This window comes from Eriocheir sinensis, chromosome 54 (genome assembly GCF_024679095.1).
Source record: "Eriocheir sinensis breed Jianghai 21 chromosome 54, ASM2467909v1, whole genome shotgun sequence".
In the NCBI taxonomy this organism is placed as follows: Eukaryota; Metazoa; Arthropoda; class Malacostraca; order Decapoda; family Varunidae; genus Eriocheir; species Eriocheir sinensis.
This window is the reverse complement of record NC_066562.1, coordinates 5064040-5077600: the sequence shown is the minus strand read 5'-3', so window position 1 is coordinate 5077600 and position 13561 is coordinate 5064040. Positions and strand designations below refer to the sequence as shown.

Below are 13561 nucleotides of genomic sequence, written 5' to 3'. Positions count from 1 at the left end.
ACACGTCTTTCTTGTATATGTTTGTAGGGAAGTGGGTTCTATGGATTTTTTCTACTTTTTTCTTGCCTTTTTCCTGTTCATTATCTATTCCGCTAATCAATCTCTATTATTATTTATTTTTCATTATTTTATTACTATTTGAAACTTTTCTTGTATTCTATTTGTCGGAGAGGTGTTTTGTGTCTTTCTTTTTCTGTTTTCCTTTTTGCCCCCGAGCTGCCTTCTTTACTGTAAAAAAATACGCCCGCCTCACCACCACCTTCGCCCCCTCAGGTCCCTCGGGGCAGGACGGCGGCCCCCTGGTGGTGCCCAGTGTGGTCACCTACACGGACCGGGCCTCCATGCTTAAGGTGAGACGCGGGCACTTGCAGACTAACCTTGTTGCCATGGTTTCCCAATGCCTTTGCCTCATTGCCATATTTGCCTTATTGTCTTATTGCCATGGTTGTCTTATTGCCTTATTTGCCCTCTTACCTTTGAACCGCCTCCTTCACTGTAAAAAATAAGAGTTCATCTGTTTTCCTTATTACCTTTGAACCGCCTCCTTCACTGTAAAAAATAAGAGTTCATCTGTTTTCCTTATTACCTTTGAACCGCCTCCTTCACTGTAAAAAGTAAGAGTTCATCTGTTTTCCTTATTGCCTTTGAACCGCCTCCTTCACTGTAAAAAAAAACAAGAGTGCATCTGGTTTAATTGTTGCCTTTGAACCACCTCCTTTACTGTAAAAAAAATACGCCCGCCTCACCACCACCACTTCTTCCATTTCTTCCCGTTTTCTCTCCGCCCAGATGAGCGACGCGACCCCCGTGGGCAGCCTCGCCTTCCTGCTGGACGAGGAGAAAATGCTCGTGCGCATCAACAGGGGATGGCAGCACGTCAGCGTGAGTGTGGGAGGTTGGAAATATTAGATTAGCCGATTTGGAAGTGAGATGGACTTATCTGAAGAGTGGGAGCGACTAATATCGAAAATAAACGGTCTTATTCGAAGTGGGAGGGGCTTGTTGGAAGTGGGAGCGGCTTATTGGAAGGGGAGGGGCTTGTTGGAAGTGGAAAGGGCTTATTGGAATTGGGAGGGGCTTATTGGAAATGGGAGGGGCTTGTTGAAATGGGAAGGGCTTATTGGAAGTGGGAGGGGCTTGTTCGAAGTGGGAGGGGCTTATTGGAAGTGGGAAGGGCTTGTTGGAAGTGGGAGGGGCTTATTGGGAAAATGGGAGGAGCTTATCTGAAAAGTGGGTGGGGCTTGAATAGAAATGGAATGGGCTTATTTTGAAGTGGAAGGGGCCTATTAAAAAGTGGGAGGGACCTATTTAGAAGTGGGAGGAGCTTATTTAGAAGTGGGAGGAGTTTATTTGAAAGTGGGAGGTGCCTATTAGAAAAGTGGGAGGGGCTTGTTAGAAAAGTGGGAGGAGCCAATTCGCCAAATCAACCTGAACAGGATAGTAAGTAGAGAGGTAAGCAGGTACGTACATTTACCTCTTAATTAGTTCTCGCTCTCTCTTTCCCTCACTACAGTTGGGGTCAGTGGTCACCCCGCCAACCACCACCCCCGCCCCGCCCACCACCAACCCCCCGACCACCGACACCACCACCACCCCGCCCTCCGCTGTCGGCACCCCTTCCCTGCAGGTACACTCGCTCCATAACAACAAGGACGGGCCAAAGGTGAGGGAAAGTGGCTGTAGATTTACCTGTAGAAATTAACCTTGTATATATTTTTTACACCTGAAAAAAAAGAGGAATTGTTAAGATCAGTCATGTTTTTTTTTTGTGGTTGATTGTTTATATTTGATCATTGTTTTATTGATTGTATTTTGTCATTGTTGTTGTTTTTTCATTGCTGCTTAAAGGAAGAATTGACGAAGGTAAGGTGTGTGTGTGTGTGTGTGTGTGTGTGTGTGTGTGTGTGTGTGTGTGTGTGTGTGTGTGTGTGTGTGTGTTTTCTCTTCCCTCATCCTCTTCCCAACCCTTCCTCCCTCCCTTCCTCTATAAACCCCCCCCTCACCACAACACACACACACACACACACACACACACACACACACACACACACACACACACACACACACACACACACACACACCAAATTCCCTCCCCTCATCCTACCCCTTCCCTCCCTATACCACAACCCAACCACACACACACACACACACACACACACACACACACACACACACACACACACACACACACACACACACACACACACACACACACACACACACCTTCCATTCCCATCCCATCTCCATCTCGCACACACAATCACCCTTTCCATTCCCTTCCCAGCTCCGTCACCCCTTCCATTCCCTTCCCATCTCCATCTCGCACACACAATCACCCCTTCCATACCCTTCCCATCTCCATCACACACTCAGTCACCCCTTCCATTCCCCTCTTCCTTCCCAGCTCCGCCTCGCCGCCCTGAACCAGCCCTACACCGGGGATATGCGCGGGGTGAGGGGCGTGGACTATACATGCTACAGAGAGGCGCGCAGGGCGGGTCTCAGTGGTACCTTCCGGGCCTTCCTCACCTCCAGAATACAGAACCTGGACTCCATCGTGAGGAAGGTGGATGCTGACCTACCTGTCGTGAATATCAAGGTGAGAGGATGAGAGCTGTGTTGGTACCTGTTGATTGAAAGGTTAACATACGTTCCAATTGTAGGTATCATTAGAGTTTTGAAAGGTAAATATGGACCTACCTGTTGTGAATATCAAGGTGAGAGGATGAGAGTTGTATTGTTACCTGTTGATTGAAAAGTTAACATACATACCAATTGTTTTGAATATCAAGGGTTAGCTGTTACCTGTTGACTGAAAGGCTTGCATGTCACAGTTAGTGTTAGTATAAGGTTCCCTCCACCTGTCGGCCCCTTCTCACCTGCGTCCCGTGTTTACCTGTGCAGGGCGAGGTTCTCTTCAACACCTGGCGCGGCATCTTCTCCGGGGACGGCGGACGGTTCATGCAGAGGCCCAGGATCTTCAGTTTCGACGGGAAGGAAGTGTTGAGCAGCCCGGAGTGGTGAGTGTTAGAGAAGGGAGAGTGGGAGGGAAGGAAGGGAGAGTGGGAGGGAAGGAAGGGAGAGGAAAGAGTGAAAAAGGAAGGAAGAAGAGTTGTGAAAAAAGAAAGGAAATTAAAAGAGAAAAAGAGGGTTATGATATGAGGGAGGTTGAGTGTTATGAGGTTCTTGAGGGTTGAGATAGCGAAGGAAGGAAGGAAGGAAAAGGAGAGGAAAGAGTAAAAAAGGAAGGAAGAAGAATTGTGAAAAAAGAAAAGAAATGAAAAGAGAAAAAGTTATGAAATGAGGGAGGATGAGTATTATGAGGTTCTTGAGGGTTGAGATAGCGAAGGAAGGAAGGAAGGAAAAGGAGAGGAAAGAGTAAAAAAGGAAGGAAAAAGAGTCGTGAAAAAAGAAAAGAAATGAAAAGAGAAAAAGTTATGAAATGAGGGAGGATGAGTATTATGAGGTTCTTGAGGGTTGAGATAACGAAGGAAGGAAGGAAGGAAAAGGGAGTGAAAGGAGAAAAAGAGAAGGAAGGAAGAAGTTGTGAAAAAAGAAAAGAAATGAAAAGAGAAAAAGAGTTATGAAATGAGGGAGGATGAGTATTATGAGGTTCTTGAGGGTTGAGATAGCGAAGGAAGGAAAAGGGAGTGAAAGGAGAAAAAGAGAAGGAAGGAAGAAGTTGTGAAAAGAGAAAAGAAATGAAAAGAGAAAAAGTTATGAAATGAGGGAGGATGAGTATTATGAGGTTCCTGATGACTGAGATAGCGAGGTGAGAGGGAGGTAAGGAGAGAAAGTAGGAGGAGGAATAAAGGGGAATAGGAGACAAATAAAGGAAGAAAAAAAGCGTTTGGGACATAGGAAACAATGAAGAAAGAATGTGTGGAGGGAAGGAACGATATAGAGTGGAGATATGAAATGAGAATAGAGAAAAAAAAACAATAAAAAAGTAAAGTGAAAATGAAGAAAAGGAAGTAAGAGAAAACAGAGAGAAAGCAATGAAAAGAAGGATGTGTGGAGGAGAGGAACGATAAAGAGTGGAAATAGGAAGTGGGAATAGACAAAAAAGAAGATAAAGCAAGGTGGAAACGAAGGAAAAAGAGAAGGAAGAAGAGGGAAAACAAAGGAAGCATTAATGAAACAGCATGTGAAGTGGAGGAACGAGAAAGAAGTTAAAAATAGACAAAAAAAAAAACAATAAAAGGAACGTAAGAAAAAAAAGAAGAAAAGAAGAAAGAAAAGAAAGAAAAGAGAGAAAACAAAGAAGAAATAGGAAGTGGAGAAAAGAAAGAAAGAATAAGAGAAAAAGACAGGAAGGAAGGAAGGAAGAAAGAAAGAAAGAATGAAGGAAAAAGACAGGAAGGAAGGAAGGAAGGAAGAAAGAAAGAAAGAAAAAAAAGAAAGAATGAAGGAAAAAGACAGGAAGGAAGGAAGGAAAAAGGAAAGAAAGATCACGAAAGAAGGAAAGAAAGAAGAGTGAAAGGAAAAGACATGAAGGAAGAAAGGAAGGAAGAAAAACAGAAAAAAAATAAGAAGGAAAGGAAGAAGAGTGCTAGGTAGAAGTGTTCGTGCGTTTGTGTGTTAACGAAGGGGGCTAGAAGTGTACCATATATCCATAGTGGTGTACGTGTGTTTGTGCGTTCACCGTCATCATCATCATCATCATCATTATCAGTGTCATTGTCATTATCTTGAAGTTGCCCAATTCACTTTTTTTTTTTTTGAGCTAGTTATTGTATTTTTTTGTTATTTTTCTTACTCTTGTTATTTTCATTGTTATTTTCTTTCACTCTTCCTTCTTTCTTTTCTTTCTTTCTTTCGCTCGTTCCTTGTTTCTCAATTTTTTTTTCTTTATCTTTCTTTCCTTTTTTCTTGGTTTTCTTCATTCTCATTTTTCTTCTTTTCTTCTTTTTTTATTGTCATTATTATTATTTCTACTACTACTACTACTACTACTACTACTACTACTACTACTACTACTACTACTACTACTACTACTACTACTACTACTACTACTACTACTACTACTACTACTACTACTACTACTACTACTACTACTACTACTACTACTACTACTACTACTACTACTACTACTTTTTGTATGTGTTATATATGATAGTACTGATGCTTATAAATATGATGATGGTGGTGGTGATGGTGGTGGTGGTGGTGGTGGTGGTGATGGTGGTGGTGGTGACAGACTCTGGTTCTTCCACAGCAACGCATCAATAAGGGTCAAAAATGTGTATCAGTTTGTCGTGAAAATGTGTCTTATTGATTCCCTTGAGATGGTCCACTTATGTTTTTTTTTGTATAGGCCTATGTAAAATTTGTGTTATCAATGTCATTCGTAGTAGTAGTAGTAGTAGTAGTAGTAGTAGTAGTAGTATCTCGCTATTTACTATTATTATAATTTTTTTTCAGTTTCTAAGTAATATTCTTAATTTTCAGCAGGCCTACTTACTTTTTCATTGGTTTCATTATCATATCTATTTATCTAAGTCTTTATTTATCTATTTACATATTCATTTATTTCCATGTTTATCTTAACTATTTACGTATTGATTTTTATGTCTCTCCCATATGTTTAGATTCAGATATACTTCCTTATTCCAGTATTTATTTGCATATTTTCTCTACGTCGCCTGTCGAGTGAATGAATCTACAGTATAAATATGTTCTCGCTAAGATCCTAATTCTCAGACGTTTTCGGCTAACACAACTACTATTCCCAAGGCCACAAAGGAGGTCAATTGGGTTCTCATGGGTGTTTTTTCAACGTTCAATGTACAGAAGCCTTGTTAGACTATCACTAGGCTCATAAAACTAGTGGGTGTGAGAACCGAAATCGACTGAGAATATTAACTTGAGCATATATTGAACAACGAAAGTGTGTGTGTGTGTGTGTGTGTGTGTGTGTGTGTGTGTGTGTGCGCTAGGCTAAACACAACAGGTCTTAGGCTATACTGAATAATTAGCGATGTAAGGCTTTAATTCTCTCCTTTGACAACATGCATACAGTAGACGTTTCCATAAATCTAGTCACTTTGTTATGGTTAAAATTCGCGTGCTGTCTGTTGTATGAGTTGAATGTGTTACTTTGTCGCTCTGTCTAAATTTTTCCTACTTTCTTTATCTTATCTTTGTTCTTTTTATCTTTTCCTTCTCCTTTATCTCTGTTTTCCTTTCTTTCTTCTTTGTTTCTCTGTTTGTCTGGTTCCATTTTTGTGTATTTTCCCTTCCACCTTTCTTTTCCTATTCTCTTCCCTTTTCTCGTCCTTTCCTATTTCCATTCTTCTTTCGTCTTTACATTCTCTCTAATATCTCCGTTTTCGTTCATAGCTTCCCGTTTTCTTTCCCTCGTCTTTCTACATTTCTTTTCTATTGATTTCCCATTTTTCTTTCTTTCCCTCGTCTCTACGTTCTCTCTAATATCTCCGTTTTCGTTCATAGCTTCCCGTTTTCTTTCCCTCGTCTTTTTACATTTTTTTCTATTGATTTCCCATTTTCTTTCCTTCCCTCGTCTCTACGTTCTCTCCAATCTCTTCCCGTTTTCTTTCATAGCTTCCCGTTTTCTTTCATAGCTTCCCGTTTTCTTTCCCTCGTCTTTCTATATTTTTTTCTATTGATTTCCCATTTTCTTTCTTTTCCTCGTCTCCACGTTCTCTCTAATCTCTTCCCGTTTTCTTTCATAACTTCCCGTTTTCTTTCATAGCTTCCCGTTTTCCTTCTCTCCCTCGTCGCATCGTTACCTTGTATATCGTATCGTAATTTATTCGCTAACGTCTAGAAACACTTGAATATACTATAGCAGGTTAAGGCGTGACTTGTAGAGAGTCGTATACTCCTCTGATTTCTTATAGTAAATTATTTAATAAAGTTAATCTAATACAAGTGTTTGTGTGTGCGTGTGTGTGTGTGTGTGTGTGTGTGTGTGTGTGTGTGTGTGTGGACCCCCCCCCCATCCCGCCCCCCTCTGGTTGGTGATGGTGGTGGTGGTGGTATTGGGGGTATTGTTGGTGAAGGAGAAGAAGAAGAAGAAGAAAAATAAGAAGGAAAAAAATAAGAAGAGGAAGAAGGGTAGAAGTAGAAGTAGTAGTAGTAGTAGTAGTAGTAGTAGTAGTAGTAGTAGAAAAAGACGAAGAAACAAGGAGGAGGAAGAGGAGGAGGAGGAGGAGAAAGAGGAGCAGAAACAGGAGGAGGAGGAGGACGAGGAGGAACAGAAAGAGGCGGAGAGTGAGGAGGAGGAAGAGGAGGAGGAAGAAGAAGTAAAAAAAAAAAAAAAAAAAAGAGAAGAAAATGAAAAAAAGGAGTAAAGGAGGAGGAAGAGGAGGAACAAGAACAAGAAGAACAACAATAACGAGAAGAAGAAGAAGAAAAAGAAGCCGCAGGTGAAGGTGAGTGGGTGGTGCAAAGTTCAAGTCCAATTCTGTCATTACTTGAGTCTCCCCGAGTGTTGATCCGTCGCCCATATCCTGAAGGTCGCCGCCACGAGGCCTCAAAGGCGGATGAAGAGCAAGGGCAGCGTGGAGATGGGTGACAGACAGCTATTATTGCATGCATATCCACCCTCAAGGACGCACACAGGGATAAAAGAAAGAAAGAAACAGGAAGGAAATTGCAATGGTGATAAATACACTGCGCAACGCTGAGTTATTCTATTACTGGTGCGAAAGATCCTTCAACGCCGCCCCCCAACCCCCCACCCCCCGTGATTGTGTGCAGGCAGCGGCGGGGGGGGGGGGAGACAGGTCGCGCGTTGCCTAACTCACCTCTGCCCCGGGGAGAACTGAAATGACGACAGACCAAAGTCATTGCCTCTGATATCAATGGTTTCCAGGCAGAAGAACTGGACGTGCAGCAGACCCAAGAATAAGGAAGAGAGGAGGTGGAATATATTTTTATGACTTAATTTCAATTCTCTCTCTCTCTCTCTCTCTCTCTCTCTCTCTCTCTCTCTCTCTCTCTCTCTCTCTCTCTCTCTCTCTCTCTCTCTCTCTCTCTCTCTCTCTCTCTCTCTCTCTCTCTGTGTGTGTGTGTGTGTGTGTGTGTGTGTGTGTGTGTGTGTGTGTGTGTGTGTGTCATCTGCAGCAGCTTTCTCTTTGCCCTTTTCTTGCAAACTAAAAACGACAGCAACGTCCTCATCTACTCCTGTCTACGCCCCCGCCGCGCCACAGGTGATCGGTACACGGGCACTTCCAGACACTCGGAAACAAAGGGTTCGCCGCGGCTCCGGGAATACGAGTAGCGCGGTGCGGCGGGCGGCAGGGAGGCGGAGGACGTAGGGCTGACTAGACAGCTTATCGCGCCCCATCGGTCCGTGCGCCATGGCAGTATTGTCCGACGGAGTATTGTTCTCGGCAAGGTTTTCATGTCTTGCCACGCCTTAAATCAACACTGTGGCGACTTACTAAGTACGTGGAGACTTGGTGATAGTTTTCCACACCTTAGACTGTTAAATATACGTTACGATGCTGTGTAGGAGGAGGAAAAGGTGAGGAATTTCGCATGGGTGTCAATTCGAGGTTGGTTCCTGTGATGGCTGTAGGAGGCATCACCCGGCGACCCCGCACTCACAGACACACTCCCAAGTCTCTGCACCCGCGCCAAGGCCAGTCAGCGGTGAGGTCCTGGCAGGGGAGTGACGCTACGAGGCACAGAGCGAAGAGGGACGCCTGAAGAACATAAGAACATAAGAACATAGGGAAACTGCAAGAGGCCGACTTCATTACACTTCCAGAGACGTCAGTGAGAGGCTGTGATCCGTCCTGAAGGTGAGTGATGATGAGGGGTTGTGTGGTAGTGTTTAGCTCGTGTGTGACCGTGGGGGTGCTTGGTTGCCTTAAAAATGGGAGGGCTTGAGACTGAGACTATCCACAGATGCCATATTATCGTACTCAGAGCATAGAATTTACCGGTTTCTGACGCCTAGCTATTGCCAAGAAACTTCAGGAATTAACTATTTTAACGATAAATATAAATGAATCTAGTTATTGGTCCCCAGGATACAGTTTTTGGGTCGGAAGTTGGTAAATATAAGAGGCTGAGTACGACAATCTGGCAATGTTGACACTAGCCGGTTTCGTTTCACTTGGGTCTCGAATGAAGCAGTGAGGAAGAATGAAGCGTTTTTTGAGGCATTTAAGGATGGCTGTTGGTGGACTTTGTGGACTTTTTAAACGTGTTCGGAAGATGAGGTGGACAGTTTGGCATCCGTGAAGGAATGACTTGAGTTAGCTGGGTCACTGACCGGTCTCGTTTCACTTGGGTCTCGAATGAAGCAGTGAGGAAGAATGAAGCGTTTTTTGAAGCTTTTAACGGGTGGCTGTTGGTGGACTTGGTGGACTATTTTAAACGTGTTGGGAAGATGAGGTGGACAGTTTAGCATCTTTTTTTTTTTTTTTTACAGCTAAGGAGACAGTTGAAGGGCGTAAAGAAAAATATATATAAAAAAAGCCCGCTACTTACTGCTCCTGAATAGAGGTCAAAGGAGTCTTCAAAAAGAGAGGTCAATTTCGTGAAGGAGTGATTTTAGTTTGCTGAGTCCCTGGCCGGTCTCGTTTCACTTGGGGCTCGAATGAAGCAGAGAGGAACAATGAAGCGTTTTAGAAGCTTTTTAATGGATTTTGGTGCATCGACGTGTGTTATGAGTCTTACTGAAGAGTTAAGAGGATGAAGTGGAAAGGCTGATGTCTGTGAAGGAATTGATTTTGTGGAGGTCAATTCCGGATGGAGAGATGTCTTGATAGTTTTATGAGAGTAGTGATTGCTTTACGAGGCTTTGCACCGTGATTGGATGGAGAGATGTCTTGATAGTTTTATGAGAGTAGCGATTGCTTGACGAGGCTCTGCACCGTGATTGTGAAATATACACCTGAGAGCCGACTATAGTCTTCCAAATATGTCGAGGCCGGTCTGGCGTAGGCTCCCGCGGGTCCTTTCCTCCCCTCTGCTCCGCCACACAGTCCCAACACCTATCTCATCCTCTCATATGTAAGCTATAGGTAACATATCAGAGGAAAAAATAGGTGTTGGGACTGTGTGGCAGAGCAGAGGGGAGAAATGGACCCGCGGGAGCCAACGCCAAAACGGACTCGACAATTTGGTTCCTCTATAATCGCCTTTGTGGCCTTAGGAAATTGTTGTTTTGAGCTGAAAGCGTCTGAGAATCCAGGGCACGGGGTGGGTGTGACGCCACGCCGCCACTCGCCAGCGCGGGGCAGACGGGACGAGTGACCGCCTGACCGACCCTCTCCGTTCAGACCTTGGGTTCGAGCAATGACACGAGGCGAAGCGAATCATCTGTTTCCACACACTGCGCACTTGCCACATCGCCATAATAAAGTGTCTCAATCCACGCAAAAAGTCCACCAGCGCCCTATCCAACACATCCCAACAAGTAAAGAGAAAAAAGAAACCCACTCAGCCGAGCGGGTCGGGAGCACAAAAATGTCAAGTTCTGAGACCCGAGAAGTAATGTAACCTGATCAAGCCCCAAATTGTATCCCTTTTGCAGGAAGCCATGGATAAGAGCCCCGTGGAGTAGCCTGACCCGACCACACTAACACTCGTCCCTTGCATGGCGCCTAACACTCGTAACCAGACAGCGAGAAGAACACTCGACCTAAAACTGAACTGAACTAACACTCGTCCTTTGCCGCCTTATTCTCGTCCACTTGCGCCCCTCCTAACGCTACCCCCCCCCCCTCCCCTCCCGCAGGCCGCCGTGCACGCCAATGTTCCCGCAGCCCGTGACGTGGTGGCGGCGCGAGGTGGCGCTCTGGGGCACGGGCGCCAACAGTGTGGGCTGCCTGGTGGTGCTGCTGCTCTGCCTGCTGGTGGCCATATGGGTGCTGCGCCCCAGCAGGGACCTCCCCCCTGGGCCCTGGGGATTCCCGATGGTGGGTGGGGCGTATGTTGTGATACATAAGAGTAGTGATACATAAGTGGTTTAGTGATACATAAGTGGTTTAGTGATACATAAGTGGTTTAGTAATACATAAGTGGTTTAGTGATACATAAGAGTAGTGATAAGTGGTTTAGTGATACATAAGTGGTTTAGTGATGATACATTAGTGATTTAGTGACCATGAATTGAATATTGAAGATTAAATAACTGAGTATATTAGAGTTACATATCAGTCTATTGGTGTAGCTCCCACGTGTGTAAAGAGTCCCCCCTCACCGCGGCCGCTTCCCCTAGCCAGAGTACCTACCTTGGCTGAATTCACGCGCGCCGCACCTCACGCTGGCGGGGCGCTACGGCAATGTGTGCAGCGTGGGGCTCGGGCGCGTGCTGGCCGTGGTGCTGGCCGACGCGGGGCTGGTGCGGGAGACGCTGGCGAGGAGGGAGATCACGGGCCGCGCGCCGCTCAACCTCACCCACGGCACCATGCAAGGCTGCGGTGAGTGCTGGAGTGTGCTTGTTGGGGTGCGTTGTAGAGGATAGGGTGTGTTGTAGAAGGGCTGTAGCAATGTATGAGCTGTGTTTTTTATTGTTTTTTGGGAAGTTCTCTCTCTCTCTCTCTCTCTCTCTCTCTCTCTCTCTCTCTCTCTCTCTCTCTCTCTCTCTCTCTCTCTCTAACCTAACCTAACCTCTCTCTCGACCCAAACCATTTCCATTCGTCCCTTTCTTCACTCCCTTTCCTTCCCTTCCTTTCTCGTCCCTTCCCTTCCCTCTTCTCCTTTTCCTTTCCTTCCCCTCCTTACCCTTCATTTCCCTTCCCTTCTCTTCCCTCTCCTCCTTTTCCTTTCTTTAACCTCCTTACCCTTCCCTTCCCTTCCCTTCCTTCACACGTACCCCTTCTTCCTATCTCTCACATCTTTCCCTTCCTTAATTAGACCCTTCCCACCCTCCCCTCCCTTCACATCACCAGTTAAGACAGACAGACAGACAAACAGATAGACAAACAGATAGACAGGCAGACAGACAGGCAAACAGACAGACAGACGAATAGACAGACAGACGAATAGACAGACAGACGAATAGACAGACAGACGAATAGACAGACAGACGAATAGACAGACAGACAAATAGACAGATAGACGGACGACTAAGACCATTCACCCATGCTTCCAGATCGGTTTCCTGCATCAACCTGGGTCGCGCGAGGCTGACGAACACGACGCTGACGCACCACACACTCGCTGACAGACTGACGCGGGGATTCGAACCTTGACCACCCCCACAAGCCCCGACAACCCCGAACCACTGCCCCATCAGCCCCCAACAAGCCCTGACAACCCCCAACGAGCCTCGACAACCCCCGGAACCGACCCCCACCAGGCCCCAACAAGCGCCCATCACCGCACCATCAGCCCCCAACAAGCCCTTAACAAGCCCCATCAGTCCTCCGCACTGCCCCATCAGCCCCAAGCAAGCCCCATTAACCCTCAGCACCGCCCCATCAGTCCCAAACAAGCCCCATTAACCCTCAGCACCGCCCCATCAGTCCCAAACAAGCCCCATTAACCCTCAGCACCGCCCCATCAGTCCCAAACAAGCCCCCATTAGCCCTCAGAACAGCCCCATCAGTCCCAAACAAGCCCCATTAACCCTCAGCACCGCCCCATCAGTCCCAAACAAGCCCCGACAGCCACAAACAAGCCCCATTAACCCCCACCACAGTCCCAACAGTCCACAACCCAAGCAATACAACCCCACGATCGGCCCCTCAACTTCACCAACCCACTTGCTGACAGACACGTGAACACAATTTATTTCAGTTTCCCTTACTCCCTGTTAGTTTGCCTCACTCTATATTACCTTATCTTACTCTATGTTCCCTTATCTTTCTCTGTATCTCTTTATCTTACTCTGCCTTATATTATCTTAGCTTGTAGGCCTATCTTGATGTTAGTTTATCTTTACTCCAGTTTGTATCGAGATCTATGTTAGTTTCTTGCTCTTCTTTTGTTAATTTTAGCTTACTTTAGTTTTTAGGTCCAGTCGTATAATGCCATATATTAGGGGGCGACAGATTTACCCCGTGATGTACTTCTTGCGGTTTTAATTTCTTCATAAATATTCATAGAGTGCTCAATGTTATTTTTATTTCTTCCATTTGGGGCTCATTTACGTTTATTTTCGTTTTCCTCTTTTGTTTTTCCCTCTTATTTCTTCGTTTTCTCCTTCTTCTGCCTCTTTCTTTTTCTTATTCCACTAATTTCTTTCATTTGGGGTCATTTACGTATATTTTCGTTATCCTTTTTTTTCTTCGTTTTCTCCCTCTTCTGCCTCTTTTTTTCTTCTTATTCCTTCACACATGTCCAAAGCATCACCAACATCCTTCTCCCGACATACCCAACATCTCTCCTCATTCACACATCTCTAAACCATTCTCAGCATCCTTCCCTCCTTCCCCTGATATACCCAGCACCTTCCCTCCTTCACACATGTCCAAACAATCTCCAATATCCTTCTCCTGATATACCCAACATCTCCTCTTCCCACATGTCCACACTATCTCAATCTCCTCTCCCTCACTTAGTCTCAAATCTACTTAACTTTGTCTCCTTTTCTTATATACTCGCTTCCATTCCTAGCCATCCATGTCACTCC

At 45.3% G+C, this 13561-nt stretch overlaps 2 protein-coding genes and 1 long non-coding RNA gene across 4 annotated transcripts in view; all 3 read left to right on the top strand.

Annotated features, from left to right (window-relative positions):
• The window catches only part of LOC126983458 (collagen alpha-1(XVIII) chain-like), a 115491-nt gene extending 112467 nt beyond the window's left edge, over window positions 1-3024 (top strand). Inside the window, exons 27-32 of the mRNA XM_050836157.1 lie at window positions 274-350; window positions 790-882; window positions 1514-1663; window positions 1849-1863; window positions 2405-2599; window positions 2905-3024. Coding sequence (XP_050692114.1) covers window positions 274-350; window positions 790-882; window positions 1514-1663; window positions 1849-1863; window positions 2405-2599; window positions 2905-3024 — 650 coding nt within the window. The remainder of the gene's footprint in view (window positions 1-273; window positions 351-789; window positions 883-1513; window positions 1664-1848; window positions 1864-2404; window positions 2600-2904) is intronic.
• Window positions 3025-3070: 46 nt separating this feature from the next.
• Window positions 3071-4343, top strand: LOC126983593 (uncharacterized). Its single transcript, XR_007735996.1, has 2 exons — window positions 3071-3612; window positions 3749-4343. It is a non-coding gene; the product is annotated as an uncharacterized LOC126983593 (long non-coding RNA).
• A 4182-nt stretch (window positions 4344-8525) lies between these two features.
• Window positions 8526-13144, top strand: LOC126983592 (cytochrome P450 306a1-like). 2 transcript variants are annotated; one of them, XM_050836401.1, is made up of 4 exons: window positions 8526-8774; window positions 10721-10901; window positions 11204-11405; window positions 12080-13144. In XM_050836401.1, exons 2-4 carry the CDS (start codon window positions 10737-10739, stop codon window positions 12115-12117), a joined length of 405 nt encoding a protein of 134 aa, XP_050692358.1. In that variant the 5' UTR covers window positions 8526-8774; window positions 10721-10736; the 3' UTR covers window positions 12118-13144. The 2 variants fall into 2 exon arrangements, with proteins under 2 accessions (XP_050692358.1, XP_050692359.1); XM_050836402.1 differs by having other exon boundaries at window positions 8595-8774; window positions 11208-11405; window positions 12080-13139.
• The last annotated feature ends 417 nt before the right edge of the window (window positions 13145-13561 follow it).